This window comes from Typopeltis vanoorti, chromosome 7 (genome assembly GCF_054136105.1).
Source record: "Typopeltis vanoorti isolate ZY-2024b chromosome 7, IOZ_Tvanoo_1.0, whole genome shotgun sequence".
Classification (NCBI taxonomy): domain Eukaryota; kingdom Metazoa; phylum Arthropoda; class Arachnida; order Uropygi; family Thelyphonidae; genus Typopeltis; species Typopeltis vanoorti.
In genome coordinates, this window is record NC_143555.1 from 112,873,397 (window position 1) to 112,891,492 (window position 18,096).

Sequence of the window (18,096 nt, forward strand, 5' to 3'; positions counted from 1 at the left end):
AAAGTATCTTGAAAGAATTTCATCGCAATGCTAGTTCCAAGGAATAATATAGAAATAGTACTGAGTAAGAATGAAAGGTACTTCTGATGCGAATTAGAGAGTGCGAAGGCATAGATTGTATGAAGAAATTCGCCCGTAACCTCTGTCGTTGCGTTTAGAATGTTTTGTTTCGAATCATTTCCGACACAGATAAGACCAAAATATCATGTATTAGGTCTGTCAAATACGTGGATCTCAGCCATTTGTCTGCTTCAAGGGTAGGAAAGCTACCATCTCAATCTGAAATCAGCTAATTCCATTCTGCTCAATTGAATATGTTTCCTGAGATACAGGAGACAACTGTTGTTCTTCCGGTGAGATTTTCTGTCGATAAAATCTCGGAGACTGCCACTCGACATTACGAAACTATTAAGTTGCGGTGAAATACATTATTCCCTTTTACGTACCATACCGATGCTGGTAGAAATGCGCGCATACTTTTCATACAATATATTTTGTATTTTGTCTTGTTCTACGTTCTGGCTGCGCTCCGTGATGTGGGAGTTAAATCATATAATACACGTCTTATAGCTCACTTTTACGCTTATGCCTAGACCCACGCCGTACCATGTAGGCATTCGAAACACTATTCGGCGAAGCAAGATGGTTAATGTTCATCCTATGTTTGTATATTACTTGTATTCTTCTGGCTGATTTGCATATTTTGCAGGATGAAAAACTTGAGTTTCTAGAAGAGTTTCTATCTTGCCACCTTCGTATGAAACCGCTAATTCACCTTCGATAAAAAGCTCCAATCAAAGGACATCGTCAAAACCGACTGGGCTACGGCGGCTCAGTCAGTTGCAATATATATATATATATATATATATATTAAAAATTACTTTAGGGAATGTTATTAGGATATGAAGAAAAATGATTTCATGTTGCTACTGCAAATATGACTTGCCACGGTGCATTTCAATTGCGCGTGTTTGTTGCATCTAACTCTATTACATTATTCCGATGGCAAAAATTGTTACGGTCTCCCGTAGGTTCGCTATCCATCGCACTTTTCATGCGAACGTCCCCAAAGAATAGCAGGGTATAAACCTGTACTACAGAATAGTGAATGCACAGCCGCTACATAACACGAAACTCACTTTAGCAAGTTGATCATGCAAATGCAATCTTTATATTATGAAATAGAAAAGGGGAGGAAATATTTCAGAATATCATTGTTTTAAGGGATGAATAGTTTTGAAACAACAATCAACAATGAAAATCAAATAAACTGGAGATAAAGAGTAAAATATTCCAACATAAGACCTTGCTGATGCTTGTGATGTCTGAGATTTGCTAATGCTTGTCCATCATGAACTCTTATGTTTGTCTCAGAACAATGAGTTTGTGATTCTGATATCTCTCACACACGTGCTTATATTATCACCAATCACGCACAAGGGAGATGGGTGTGTTTGCTGCATTTACGACTTGAGTAGTATGATTTTTTAAATTACAGGTATCAACAGCTTCATATCATCTTCTGGATATAAACTAATCCATTAGATTTAAAATCGTCAACTTTGCATATAATTTAAATTCAGAAACTTTGCATATACTAGTGATACTTGGCTCAATTATGGAAAAATCCCTAAAAGACACACTTTTACATTTCAGAATAATTATAACACTGGTGTGGATCTAATATACACCATGACAATGCCATCTGACTACAAAGATCAGGATTGGAATCATATCTAGGACACAAGGAATACTTATAAGGGCCTTTCAACTGAAACTGAGTGAGTTTGTTATATAAAAATGTTCAAGTGCTTCTTCCAGTAAACTTTTCTTCCCTTAAAACAGACAAACCCGAGAACATATGCATTGAGAGATATAGGATTACGAAGATAAAGTTTACCATCCTATCATTATCAAAATTATATTTATACATATATATAAAATCTCAAGTTATTGTCCGTAATACCAAGTTATTAAACTAATACATTAAAGAAGACGGGGATTATGTGGATTTACGTCTAAATCACAGTAGTATGTTCTGGTATAAATCAAATATTATTGATGCTAAGCAAGACAAATGACAAAAATGTGATTTTTTTCTACTTGAATTCATTCACTGCTTACGTTTGTAGGGAGGTTTGATTATCACTTAGAGATTGAGTTACTATTAATTATAAATTTCTGTGGGTCAAGTATTTAAAAGAATAAAAGTGCAGGTCAAAGTCCATTTGAAATCTCACAGAAATATGTCTTCAGAGACGACTCCATGAAAGGGTCCTCAACAGATTAATTAGCACTAAGTATTATTTTAGGAATGGGCTTTTTTTAAATTACAATTATCAACAGCTTCATGTCATCTTCTGAATATAAACTAATCCATTAGATTTAAATTCGTCAAGCATGCTGGAAGTAAATTTTTATGAGTGTACATGTTTGTGAATGAATGTCATATCTTACAATGCCTACTCTATGTGCATTTTTGTGTACATATTGGTATATATTCATTTGCTGCACTTTAATGCAATTCAGGTCTGGAAGTTGAATACTGCATTGAGGTGAAAATGTTCTACAAAAACCCACACGCACACACACATACTCACGAACTAAAGAGGTAGCTACGAAGAAGTAAGAAAATTCCACTCACCAATCTTGCTTACTTTCTATGGGAATAGGAAACGAAGCCGCTACACCTACGGAACCTTCGGTTTGTCACTTTTTTTCTCAGGATAGAAGCGTTCTCGCAGTCACTGTGGGTCAATGTTATATTAATGTTGTACAAACAGCCATGGTTCAGCTGCACACGTTTAAAACAACAACAAAATATTTTTAATGTAATTTTTTTTTTCTTTTTAAATTTTGCCCGGCTCAAGAAGAGAATGAAAATCTTAAGAAATTACACTAGAGTAAGAAGTTTTCCGTTAACTATTTGTCTTACCATAACACAATATAGACGATCTTATGATTAGTTTTGGAAGATAGCATTTTGACGAAGTTACGTTCTCAGACGCGGAAGACTTAAATATTTCTTCCGTGTCTTCTTAAATGGTGATTTTGAAGGAGCGAAAAGCTGTTTTTCAATGAGATTTCAAATCCAAAATATTGTGTTATGATGAAGAGAGAAATAGTTGCTTTAAAGACAGACTTACATGTAACTTCTTAAGTCAAGCTTCCTTACTAATCCGTTAATCATTCATAAACCGAATTCAAATATAGTTATGTATAAAATTATAATATTGAGTAGAAACTTTATTCCCATAATAGCAGTATACACATCAATATAATTTCTATAAGGCTTGGAATTAAGGCACGTCATGCATTGTACCAATCAATATATTTCATTCATTATTTATGTAATGCCTAAATCTATACAGTATAAAACGAAATGTTCAATATTATGGAGCTTGTTTAGGGAAAATCACCACTTGGGTCTGCTTCCATAGTGAAATTTCCCTAGACAGGAATAACAGAAAAGATGGAGATATATATATACAGTATTTGAGCTTATCTACGAATCTGTTTTTGTCACAGAATGAAACAAACTTAGCAAGAAAATTTAGACCATCGATACCGTAAATATACTCCTTGAGATGTCGTTAAATACTGGCTGGAGTTTTTTCGTCCTTGGATAAGGCCTTATTTCTGTCTTCTGAACACCTGAACAAATATTACACACAGGGTATGTTATCTCTATATCAGAGATGTAACAGAAATAAATACTTCACGAAATATGTTTTATTAGTCGGATTTCATGTTCCAAAAACTCATTCAGAGAAGAAACGATGTGTTTGAGATGGATGGGAGAAGTGGATAAATATGCAAAACCAAAAATGCAATTTTAAGATATTTACATAGCGAAGAGAAGAGGCAAAAACAGCCTTCCGACAATAAATTTAGTGCGCAGATATGTGTAACATATGCACGTCGACGAGAACATATAGGACACTTGAAAAAGAGAAGTTAGGATCCTAGCGACACTTTACAAATAAATCTTGCCCAATATAAGGCACGCTGGTATCCAGTAAGAATTAAAATTACTTTATTCGGATTCAAGGTTTAACTTGTGAGAGACCTTCCCCCCACAGTATATAAAGCTATGTCCGGATCCTGACTCACTCTCCATAAAAATGATCCTGAATTTCTTTTGTTTTTCTATTCAGCACCTCTGATCTACTCCAGTGCAAACATATTGGAAATACAACACATCTTTAATGTATTAATATAACTGTCGATATCAAAGAAAAATCAAATTAATAAAAATAATAATAAAAAACGTATTTTTAACGTAAATTTCACATGCATGTATATGGAACAGGAAAATTAGCCACAAACTATTGCCCCCGTAAGATGTTGCAATTTCTATGGGGCATTTTTATGGCACAAGAAAGGTGGGGCACACTTTGGCGACCGTTATTCCAATTTCCACTTTCGCATGCTGGTAATAGTTCATCATAATTTCTTAAGTTTATGCGTACATGTGAGTAGCTTTCTTCAATGAAAGGTCGCCAACAGGAAGCCACTCCCTAAACATTGTTTAGATGGAAATAACTGATGACGTCACCTGCTGTTTCGGATGACTATACTAGGAAATGTGGCACCAAACTAAATATGTTCTGAACTCCACGAAGTCATTTCGATATGTAGAACTGTTGCGCAAATTTGGTGTGATGTGATACTAGTCACATCATACCAAATAACACAGTATTTTTGTGCTCATAAGTATTCAAAGATTGCAGGATATTCAGTGTTGATAACTGTATATAGCACGATTTGGTTTCCGTTTTATATTTATTTATGAATGTATCATTGTCCTTCACTGTGAAGTTGGCAAGTGTAGGTCATTATTGATTGTTTACTGGAATAGTGGCCGTATTAAAACTATGGCAACGTATTGATTCAACAGTAAAATACGTTCAGCGCATTTATTATAAATTCATTCATTCTTCCTTGGTAAGATAAACTGTTTTAATTTAGTATACGGCAAAAAAAAAAAAAAAAAAAGGAGCAAAACCACCGTACATGAGTGAGTGAGTGAGTGAGAGAGAGAGAGAGAGGGGGGGGGGGTTAATGCATTTCTCCGAAAAATATCAGCAATTTGCCTAAGTAGAATATAATATGACAATATACAAGATGACACACGGTGGCCAAATAACAGAGTAAAAGTACATATATTCTGATTTCAAGTAGGCTACATTTTGTGTTATAATACCATTATATAGATAGGGAGAGGAAAATACAAATTGGAAAAACCTATAAAATTCTGTCGATATTTCATTCGAACCCAAAACACATAGTAAACCAAGAAGCCGTTTGATGGATGACCCATATTTCTGACTGTCTTTGTACGAAAAGGAAACATCCTATTGGATTGGATGAAAAACGAAGTTCCTGTTTTCATTGATTTAAAATTCTTCGAACAATAACATGAAAGTACAGAAGAAGAAAAAAAAGGATTAGAAAGAATCTGAAATTAATAACTGATTCTAGGATAAAATTTTAATCGAAAAAATTAAAAATGGATTTGAAAAAGATTTCGTCCATTAAATATTGCATTTGAAGAACAATCAAAATTGGACAAAGAAAGCATGGAGATTAATATATCCATGCGTTGATATCCCCCTGAAATCATAAGTCCTAATAATAATTTTCCTAAAGTGAGTAATTTCTCTATGCGAGCGGGAGATGGCGGTTACAAATTCTATCAACGCTTCACTGATCTCGAGCATGGAGGTAGTCCTTCGAACGCAAATAAAAAATTCTGTTAGGAATCAATTTAGCATGGTTTTCTTCCTTCCTTCCGGTATCCATAACAGTCACTGATGCATTTGCCTTCACCCCCACAGAAACCGACAACGTTAGCCTCCCTCCTTTGGGGACCGCTTCGCTGACACAACACACACACACACACACACACTGACCTGTCGTTTGCCACGTGCACCGGACCTTATGGTAGTGACACGGGATATCAGCTCTGGAGAAGTGATGATTGGATTATTTATGTATGCAACGTGCATGATGGAAAGACAGACTAAAGTATCATTCGCTATAAATTTTTCGTTTAAATACTTGGAAAAGATGACATTTTGATAGGTCCATTCATTTTATTAAGTGGATATTCATTCAAAAGAAAGAACAAAAGCGATAGGGGGAGATTAGATGAAACATATTATGCATAACAACGGCTTCTCACACCATATATTTACGTACATGAGGTATATACATATAATTTTAAGTTACTGTATGTACATAATTTTTCTCAAAGTGTTCAAACTATTCATTAGGAAATATATATATATATATAAAATAAAAAAAAAGAAGGTTGTTTATATAAAACCAGTTAGTCAAAACTACATTTTCAACACACATCCGATTTGGAATGAAAGGGGAACCCGATTCCTCTAACAGTTTTATGGTGCTTTGTTTAGTTCGCATCGTAAACATCTCTTTCCCAGCATTTTGACAAGGCTGAGGTGTAAAACAGAAAATGTTTATGAACTAATAAATACATAGCCTAAATGAAACGTGGTCAAAGTGTGGCTCTTGCCACCAACGTGCTCCTTGTGACATAACGTAAACATTATGGACAACTTTTTTTTTTGTTGTTGTTTTTAATTTCATTTATATTACTTGTATTGCTATTTTCAATTTTATACACTCCTACAAGAAACAGAAAATACGTCAGCGTTTTAAGAATGTTTAAATTTTATTTTATTGCAACTGTAAATCGGAAAATCTTACATGTTTATTCATTGCAACAGCGGAGTCGTTCTTTCTGGCTACTTTTTAACATAATAAATTAACCTAATTAAATTTTGATCCCTGCTGTTTGAAATGATGTTTGCTTCAATATTTTTCACTTCTATTTTTAAGTTTTTTTTTTCGTTCGTTTATTTTTTTATATGGAATAATATAAGTATCCGAACTCGCAATCTTAAATATATCTCCAAGCATAAAATTAACAGAATAAATCAGTATGTTATCAAGTTTCTTAACAAATTAATTATCTGCACTAAACCCATTCCGTAATCAATGTCGAGAAAACCATTAAATCTAACAAGTCAAATAATTACGCAGTTCAAACCAGGATGAGGCTGTAAACACTTCGACATAACACTGTATTCAAGGCTTTCAGTTCATAATGCTTCGATTTAAGAAGCATTATAATGACTTCAATTCGATGCTGTTATAATTTCGGGCGTACATTTGATGACGTAATCAGGAAACGTAACTTGATGAAACGACAGTTTTTATGATCCTTGCTTAACATTGTACCTTCGTTATGTTTGGAAATGCACATCAAGAATTAAAAATGGTATGAAAAGGGAAGAAAAGATCGCATGAGTTTCATTATTTTCACTTGGGAGAGATATTAAAAAGTGTCAGCTCGTATTGGGATAAGCAGTATCCCTTGGCCTTGTCTTTTTGAGAAGAATTTTACGTGTTTTACTTTACAGGAGGGACTTATTTTAATTAAATAATTAAAAATTAGATAAACTAGATAACCATTATTTCAAATCGAACCATAACAGAACAATTATGACCTAATATCTTGATATGTTGTAAACGATTCAAACTGATTAACGTTCTCCAAATACTTCCGAAACACTCTATCAGGGATGGTTGATGGTGTTGAAATGAGCTGGCGCATAAAAACTAATGAAAAGATGAAGGGATAAAATCATAGATGGGATAAATGGTATAGGACAGAACCAATGATACGTCATCTGGTAGAGATGATAAGCAATTCTAAATTTTTAATGATATATCTGAAGTTTGTAGAACTTTAAAAGACTGTAAATAAAAGTACTCAATATTTATCAATTTACACATTCGTTTACTCAGATATAATTATTGAGATACACTCTAAAACTACAAGTTCATTTACAAGGTAAAATTATATTTTATTCAGAAGTTTTTGGAAATAGTGAGAATAGTTCTTAGAAGATTTTGTGTTGTTGATTCATGAAAGCAACTATTTCTTCTTAATCAGATAGACTTTCTGTTTCGCCACAGTATTTACATCTTTTTCCTTTTTCAAAACTCTACAATCTTATGGCAGGTAAAATTAATATTGGATGCCCTTAATATAACATAGGATGGATGTCAAACTGAAATTGAACGTGAGGCCATTTTTTTTCTTGGCAAGATAAGGATAAATCCGATCAAAAATAGTAGAAAATTCTCTCCCTATTATTTGGATTCTATACGATATAACATTATTAGCCTACAAATACATGGATTTGAAAACCTCGCGTTCGTGAGTCCGTCCGTCTTCGGTTTATCAGCAGACAAGAGGACACTGCATCAAAGTTGTTTACAACACATACGAATCAAATACTGTTATGATAATCTCAATAAAATACTGAAGACATTTTTAGACGTGTTATCTGAGGTAGCTGATATAAAAAGAAACACAAATTAGAATCGTATTTCTTTTTAGAATCAGATAAAACACAGCAACAACAACGTCTGACATACAAAGAAGTAAAGAGTAAGCTGTTATCAGATATGAATTTTCGATCAAAGGGCATCATGACTCTTATCGTGCTATTGCCAACAATGAATCCATTTTTGCAATTTGCGATATGCAAAACAAATACCACATGTGTTTGCCTCAAGATAAAAGAAAGAAAAAAACATGCCAACCTTCAAAACTGATTTACAGATATTTGGTTTTTAAATGTACATAAATAAATGTATACACAATAAAAGACACCTATCAACCATTTTAAGAAGAAAAGTAATATTTTTTTTTTTTAGAAATATCATTAAGAGCCAAAGGATATTGTAGCAGCGAAAATAATTAAATCTCTGTTAGGATATATATGATAAAAAATATCACACAATTCTTACAAACATTAAGAATAATAATATATAATGACCTTTTTTGGCTTAGCAAATTCATTAGCAGAATAAACAAGTTACACTTCATTGTGCAAATAAATTCTAGTTTTTAATGCAGTCTATAGTTTGTTATCGTCAAGTGTACACATATATATATATATATATATTATCAGTAATTCCAGTTTCTCAAAGACGTCGCTCTAACACCAAAAACACACAACGTAATTAGCAAATATTATAGCTAATTTGAGAGCCAGTGTAACTGAAATTTATAAAGCATGTAAAGAAAAGCGAAGATTATAATTTTGTAGTCCATTTGAAATGTTTCGTTCAGTAAATATTCAATTATATTTAGATATCTGCATGAATATTTCAAGTGATGTATAAAACTAAGAAAATTACGACGCAAATCCAAAAATGCCAAAATCTATGATCGAATGGAATTTGAGAATTGAAAAAACAATAAATGATTTTTTAAATAATTTATGTCTGGACGAATTTACGATCATTCTATAAACAATTTGCGATATGCAAAACGAATACCACAGGAGTTTGCTTCGTGTATTTGCTAACACAATGATTTTATTCGGACACCGTAAAAGTGGTTTTAAACTAAAGGTTTTAAGACGGTAGTTGAAAGAGAAATATATTCGTTATACAGAAGTCTATGATTAGCAAAGGAAAAGCAAGAATCGAGTGTTGCTGGAATATTATTATATTATATTATATCCTCTAAATATTATATCCTCCCAAAATGGAGGTTTATACACAGATAATGGGATATTTATAATTGCGCCGCTGAGATAACGTATGCTATTTGTTTATGTTTCGAGCTATTTTTTTAGTTGTTTAAATGGCTAAATAAATAAATCAACCTGAAAGCTTTTACGCTCGGTAAGTTTAACTTGTTAGTTGGAGTGTTAAGAATATTCGTTCAACTTAAAATACAGTTAGAGAAATAATAAAATCGCAAAGCCATGTTACCGTAAAATGAATTCAGTAGAACACTCGTAAAGGTATCCGCACACGCATATCAATGAGAAAACTGCGGTGTTTTATAGCACAGGCATCTTCAAATAACCGTTTTCTTTTTTCTTGCAAGTGAAAAACTCCCAAGAATTTTCCTGCTGTTTGCGAGTTAACTACGAAGAGGAAATGTTCGTCACCTTGTCCGCACCAGTGACATTCGATACCACACGACAAAACAGTACAGAGTCCCCTGGTGGTCAAAGTGAGGTGTTTTATGGATGTGCTGATGAAGTATCCTATGGTCCGTTTTGTCGGGAAGCCAGTGTGAAACCCGACACAGAAGCCCGACTAAGCCGCGCGCGCAAAAAAGAAGACAGTCAGCTAACCCACGCATAAAGAGGTTTGCACCCCTGACGCGGGGAAAGGATATAGAAGCGCGTCTCTATCGCGAACGCTTACCGCTGGCTGGGACGCGCCGCGGCTCGCGCGCGCGTTAAACAAACTAGTCGGAGACTCTTGGGCTAAAAGATCGCCCCCTCTTCACAATGCCAGAAGTTGAGAGTTCTTTTAATCCTTGAAGTGTTACGAAAACAGATCAAACGCTTTGTTTGTAAAAATACTTGTACGTGATGTAAGGTGTGTGGGGGGGGGGGAGGGGCGAATATATATTTTGGATTTATAGGCGACGTACAAAAACGATTTCGTTGATCGGTCTGTTGTGTCGCTAAAGAAAGAGCTTACGAAACGCATTTGTTATTATCAATCGTCTTGGCGAAGAATATTGCATTGAAACTACTACCATCGATCAAAACAACTTAAGAAGTAATTACAAACACGACATAACTCATTTGAAACTGGCTTTGTGAAAAGAAATAAAGATAAATAGATAAAGATATATAAAGATGACATCTTTAAATAAATAAAGTCGTCAGCATTGAGCTGGGCTTAACACATTTCGGATTCCGGCAATGGTCGAAGTTCTTTCTTTATTATTCTTTTATGTCAGTTTTTTTATATTCTTTGAGATGTTTCTCATAAATCGTATCGACCTAATGTCTGTGTATCTTCTAGGTTAAGTATTGACAGCGTATATTTTGTTTGTTTTGTATTTATGAAATTAGAATTTTTGTCCGTATATAATTTTGTACTGCTTTTTTTTTAATGTGTTTATTTAGGCAATTAGTATTTATTTAGGCGCAATTAGCCTAGGGCAGTTTAAACGATACATATAGCAAATAGAATTATTTAAATGAGACAATATTTTCATAAAAATTCTAACAGGGTTCGGTAAAACAATGCATCAAGCGATTACAATTACGAACTGATATTAATTAATTTCCGTTTTTTGGTTTGTTTTTTTATGAAATTTCTGATTACTTGCTTCTATAGAAGAAAAATTATGGTGTACCGTTCCGACTACCAAATTATATGAACCATTTCAAAATAAACTAATATCATTTAAGGCGATGTTAATGTTAAATTCATTGCTATATAAATGTATATTAATGTGTTACTTCTTGATGACAAATGTCTCATAAAAAACAAATCATTTGTTCCAAATACTATTTATTGGACTACAGGTAATTCAGATTCAATCGATGAAAATCGAGTTTAATCTATTAATTTTTATATATAGATCTAGTTTATTTTTCCATTTCTGGGAGTAGGTGATACGCTTTTTTAAAAATATTATTTTGAACCGCCTAAAAAATATTGGATGCCAGAGACAGTCATGACCCATTTGCACTCATCGTATCGACCTAATGTCTGTATATTTAACGTACCTAAACTAAGGTACCTGCCTGTTTAACGTGTATATCGTTCGTTTTATATACCATAACTCTTATCTCAATTGCAAACTAATCGCTAACAAATAACTGTTAAAAAGTCAAATGGGAGATTCTTTTACTCGGAAAGAAGCAAGCCGGTAGAGAAGGCAAATCATCAAAGAACTTGTGCACCTTCTATTACAGAAGCCGCCTCATTTGACGGACATAAAACGAACCTCCCTGCTAAAGCGTAACTCGGGGAAGGAGTTTCGATGAAAGATATGGGGAGGTATAATGCGATATAAAACCTTTTTTATTGCCATCAGCCAATACGTTTTATATATGCCCAAGACACGACTACCCACCTCCGGCATTGAGTGCATAAAACTTTGTATGTTCCCATTCTCCCTCTGCAATAACACAAAACTGTCTCCATTACCTTCTGTCCAGGTCGTAAAATGTCTGGACGGTAAGTGGCGCCCTCAAAATTATGACTTAATTATTCAACACTATGATAACCACAGAGAAAAGTGACACGAACTTCGAAGACACTGCGAAGTTACTTTATTTCTTCGTCTGACGCCCGCAGCTGTGGAGAGAACTGTCGGCATGATGATGCGTCTGATGCATTTCATAAAAGAGCTTATAAAACAGGAGAGGTTCGTCCAGATATATCCGATAGGCATTGTAAAATGGTGTTTTTTGTATACGTGATATCCTTCTCTTATGCAAATAAACGACGACAAAGAAGTTCTCGTTGTCAACGAACAACGCTGTGTGTTGTCCGATGCTGATTTTCTCAACTCCAAGTGACCTTAAAGAATATCGTATATGCTATTGAAATTCTCCAAAGGAATTCCGGCGAACATTTGAAGATTTGCAAGTCCGATACACCAAATAAAAAAATACTTGTTAAATATCAAGGTTTCCCCTCAAAGGAAAGTCTCTTTCAGCTTTTCAAAGAGAACAATTATCCTGAAAAAAAAAAAAAAATCTAAAATGTAGTGACTGAGTCAACATCAGCTGTTAATTGGTTGACAAGTTACTGCATTGTGTAATGAGCCCAAATATTCTTCGGCAAAGCCACCGTGGGTTGCGCACTATCGGATAATGTACTCCATTCACCGTATTTCGCGCGACTGTCAACCGTTTTTTTTCGTAGGGCTCTCTGCGGGTCACTTACGCTAACCCTCATGGCGGTCGCTCGTTAGCTTGTCCCTCGTATTTACCATTAAGGGAGTCTTTTTTTTCTCACGAAGGGAAGAAAATAACGGAGCATACAGAGGTCCTGTGAGTACCTCACACAAAGCATGACGATGGATATCCCAATAGGATTCTAGGTCCTTCCGATTTCTCACCAGATTTGAAAGTAACGGTATCCTCAATATTCTATACACATACTAACATCCGACTTTACAAAAGATGGTGGACTTTATTCGTTACACATTCGAGTGTTGGCTTTAAATCCAGTAACTCGATGATACTCTGGAATAATATCTGTTGTGTGGTTTATGTCTCGTATAAATGTTTGCCTTGGAATGTGCCGATATTACGGTACATTATAAATCAATCGTATTAAAAATTTAGCAGCAGATTATTCTAATTCTTCTAAGAAGGATGTTAAAGGTTTTATTTATTATTTTAATTTTTTGTTTAAATGAAGAATCGTCGCTCGTAAAACGCAGGTGATTTTGGAAATTCTTGTGTTGATGCACAAACAACTTTTGCGAAAAGATAAGGTTCGAGACGAGTCTGAATATGAGTTGCAAGTATAAACCAGCAAGGTTTTAGTGTAATCCAATATAATCGTTGTTCCCCGTCTACAATAATTTAAAATTGTATTTTTATCACTCCTTAAAAATATTGCTTGTTGTCAATTTAAAATAGTCGGACATCAATCGAGTTAAGTAATAAATGAAATAAATGTTTTATCATAAAGTTTAATGGAAGAAAGGATATAAATACCTTAGATTTAAAACACTTACTACATAAAGCCAATAATAATATTATTAGGACTGACCCCTACGTACAGATGCCCAGTGATGAAATCTATCAACAGGTAAAAAACATTGCCTATATGTTAACGTGTCCAAGTCGATATGTTCCAAGTTATAGGTTACAATAGGTAGCATTTTTTTCGCGTGCTGTAGGTAGATTATAGCGATTAGCAAATAATTTTAGTGATATTTAATTATACGAATAGTTATTCTGCGTAGCGAAATTAAATAAATCAAGAATAATCATATAATAAAAGATGAGATCCGTGAGAAATCTACTTACACTGCATCACACCTCTTTATAGGAAACATACACTGAGGAGACCAAAAATCGAAAACAAAAAGACGTTAGCGGAGTACGCAGTTGGATGCATGTTAGTGTGTGATATCCGAGAAGTGACTCGACGTTGATAACATTCTCCGCGACAGAATGACATGAGTGTCTACGTCATAGACCTTATCTTGGGGCTGTCACTACAGAGGAGTAGCGATAATATGGGGTTACAGGCCCATGTTTCCGGCACTCTATAATCAACTCACCCCCCTGTTAGAGTCAGTACCGTGGGCACACCCTTCCACTACCTGCCATTAGGGTGACACTATCCCGGATATGGCGGTAGTAGAAGAGAAAGAGAGAAAAAGAGAGAAGCTAGAATCGAGAGATGACACCAATGTACTTACCCCAATTATTGAACTCGCCATGCTGGTATATGCTGGATCGCCCTGTCCGGGCGGGAAACTGCCGGGACTACACAGCTCGATGATGGCGCCTGTCGGCCTGTGGCACGAGCGGTAGGCTTGTTAGCAGACTGTGAATCCTGTTAGGGAGACGTTACAATGTACCCGCTACTGGTGGAGTTCCTTCCAGCTAGCAACAGACAGTGGAGGACTAAAACGCTCTGAGTTCTTCAAGACGACAGGCTGTGGTTTCACTTCCCCAGTCCTGCCCCAGTCTCATACACCCGGCCTCCCATTCGCTGGTGTTCCCTGCCAGGAGCCTAAGGGGGCTGCGCACAGAATTTACTCATGGGTTACGCCCACAGCTGTAACTAATTGTAGAGTGCCGCTGTTTTGAGGTGGCAAAGCCTGGTGCCGATGACCAATCGCAGCCCTCTTGAACGTCATGATTGATAGCGGTAGTGACACTGGCGACCTCTGTGTTAATTCTAAAGAGCAGCCAAGGGCAACACGCCACCGCTGTAATATTAGGGAGGAAATAAGCAGTTTATGGAGACTGCCGCTGAGGGGCGTTTCATGCAATTGCAAAGACCGAGTATTACAGGAGATACCAGACAGGAATGATACAGTATTACTACAGGAAGAATCGAAATCATTTGTCATTAGAGGGTGAGTTCGTTTTGCACCAGATTCTTCTATTTCTGTGTCGCTTCGAATAGCAATATTTTATACAATAAAAGTATGGCTAAGATCGCGTCAACGATTTATTTACTGTGTTTTTTATGACTATAAAATTAAATATAATTTTATTAGTTTTACGGTCAAATTTTGATGGATAAAATTGCGATAAAAACGGTGCCCTAAGCTCAACTATTTAAGGCTTTGAATACTGAAATACACTTAAGTTTGTGTCGATCTATCACCACACTAAGTTAACTGTCGCCTGCGTCTAATTATCACATTTAGCAAAATAAATTGCAAAAATTAACTGAGACTATCCAGAGAAAACAAGAACCGTTTTTACTTTCTTTTGCTTATTTTATGTTAACAGGAAGGCTTCTATTACAAAGTTGAATTTTTTTTTTCTAGTCATCTCCTTTCTTTCTTTTTCTTTTTTTTTTTTCCTAATTTGTTATTTGATTTTTTAAATCTTGAATTCCAATGCAATCTTACGAGATAATAACAACTGAAGCTGTACTGCGTGATTATAGGCATTTTTCCAATATAGATAGCGGCCTATTAAAGGTATTAGCATTTGTTTTGTTTCCTATTAGTGATGAAATTATAAGTATATAATTATATGTATGTATATCATTATAAAACGTTATCATTTTTTAAAAATCCGATCATTACATATAAGTATTGATTGATGAGTTTTGCCAGGCATGTTGTAATAGTAATCAAGAAATAATAATAACATAAAATTAATAAAAATAAACAAAAAACGAAGTCGCAAAGGTACAACTGAAATAATAATAGCTATTTAGCACACATAGCGGAAGTAGCTGCTTAGGTGGACCGGCTATTGTTATATTGTTGCTTTGACATTGATTTTATAGAAGAAATGAGAGGTCATTATAAAATGCCACACAAACTATGGTAAAATAGAGTTGTCTAGGAGACAATTCTTATTAGTATCCCCATCAGTCTTTTCTATTATGACTTCTACTTCCTTGTAGTCGTAACTTGTGATGAAGCAAATGTTCCCCCCCCCCCCCAAAAAAAACAGTTCAGGTGGGAATTTTTAGTGCAATTCTCAGTATATTTATACATTTATACATACACTTTATTTATACATATGTCTCAGAATAACATTTTGCCGGAATCTAAGTCAATTCATATTGGATTAAACTATCCATTTAGTTTCCACAGTTGCGTACAGGTGTCACTAGTTGTAAACAGATTAAATGGAGCATCTTGAAATTATTTTAATTTCAGTATCTATTTTGAAAACAATATCTATGAAGCTTTCAGAACTAAAAGCAAAAGTTTATATACTGTATGTATACATATATAAGAAATACACTTGTTTTTTTTGTTTGCTTGTCGCATTTGCTGTTGGTATAATAAGCATCGTTACAATGACAGACTTTCAAAAAAAAAAAATAATAATCTGTATTCTGTATTGATATAAATCATAGAAAAATACAATTTTTGATTTTTGAATATTATTGGTTTTTTTTTTTTTTAGTTAAGCTGTTTCTCCAGATATATTTCGCTATGGTGATGTTACTGACCAATTTTTAGGTATACTGTTCAATGATCAGTAGAGTTAATTATGGATTTAGATTTAAGGAGGGGAAATACTGTCTTAAGTTTAAGATAATAACGGAATAATAATAATAATCATTAGTTAAAAATCAATAAACAAAAACCATATAACTAATGAACAACTAGTATGATTGATGAATACTTCACACAGAAAGCGGAAATTGAAAATTAATTTGGTAATGTATATATATAAATCTCTGCCTACATTATTTTCGGAATTTCAGACCCGGTGCGAGACTGCTTATTGGAAATCTGAAGTGGCTCCAAAAAGTTAGTTACATTTTTTGTCTGTAGGACAGAATTTCCAAATTATGTAAAAATAAATAAAAAATATAAAAAAACTTCGGTCACATTACGGTGCTAATGAACTATAGATTTACAACCCTTTCTTGGTGAGAATCACATAAAAACAGTTACATTTACAATTACTCGTATAACGATATGCTGTAGGTTTTGCAGCCTGTTGCGTGTGTGTGGGATCAACATAAAAACGAACATAATAATATCGATTTGCTTCGTTTCTACTCAGAGTTCTTTCTGCTTTATCCTCCTTTGCCTTAATTCATTCAATCCCTCATCAGAACGCCACTGATGTAATATTGTGTTGTTAACTCACTTCTTTATTAGCGCATTGTTCGTTTCGCATGGAGTCTCATTAAAAGAGCCTAAGAAATATCCATCATCATTTAGAGTCAAGTAGCAAAACAATGGTTTAACTTTAAAATTAAAAAAAAAAAAAGTTTCGAAATTGATCAAGAGTTTATGATAATTTTTAGCTTCTGAAACTGTCAAACAGTACTAAGCTACTTAAAGTACAACAAACTCTGCCCAGAAGTTTGTATATATAATGGATCTTTATTATTCTTTCTTTTGTCTTGATGATAAGTGAAGCATTTCAGAATATTTTTTTCATCTCTACTGAAGTTTCACGCATAGATCGAGAGTTCACTTATCAAGAAGACGGATTTCCTCCTGGTCTTGGACGAGAATCAACAGTTCGTAACAGCTGTCAAATCAGAGAAACCTTAATTAAAAGCACTAAAAAAAAAAAAGGCGATCATAAGGTCACACTTGATCATCTTTTAATTAGTTCAATACCAAGGCAAGCCGCTCTCATTCCGAAGAATGCATTCTCGTAAGTCCTTGGTCACCTTGGAAGCTTTTAAGCTTCATAAACAAACATTGTTTTACAATTTGGCTATAAAAATTGGATATGTATTGTCTTTTTTTAAAAAATAAATAGTTGTGGTAGACGAAGCCTTTTAGAATTTTGTTTCATCTATACTTATGTACTGTCTCATTTAATTTTTCCTCATTGGTTCAGAAAAGTTGCCGTACAGGATAGCTTTAGGTCATGCAGGCTGTCATGCATCCGTCGTCTGTTTTGACATGGTCACGATACATCTGTCTTAAAACTATACATTGTCTCTATGATAATTAGAATTGATAAAGATAATACTAAAAGCACATGACGCATGCGCATCTTAAACCGGAAAGATAAGCATACTGACCTTTTCTTTCTTTCTCTTTTTCTTTCTTTTTTTTTTTTTTTAAATTTTATTTAAATTCAC

General features: G+C 34.3%; 1 protein-coding gene across 2 annotated transcripts in view; it reads right to left on the reverse strand.

Annotated features, from left to right (window-relative positions):
- Positions 1-14,431, reverse strand: part of LOC150104978 (transcription factor Sp9-like) — a 65,194-nt gene extending 50,763 nt beyond the window's left edge. Inside the window, exons 1-2 of one of the 2 annotated variants that reach the window (XM_090396085.1) lie at positions 14,258-14,431; positions 2,645-2,747 (exon numbers count right to left, since the gene is read on the reverse strand). Coding sequence is in view for 1 of the 2 variants with exons in the window: in XM_090396084.1 (XP_090252210.1) it covers positions 14,258-14,278 (21 nt within the window). In the remaining variant the exon portion in view is untranslated. The remainder of the gene's footprint in view (positions 1-2,644; positions 2,748-14,257) is intronic. The other variant, XM_090396084.1, reaches the window with a different exon arrangement.
- Positions 14,432-18,096: the final 3,665 nt, after the last annotated feature.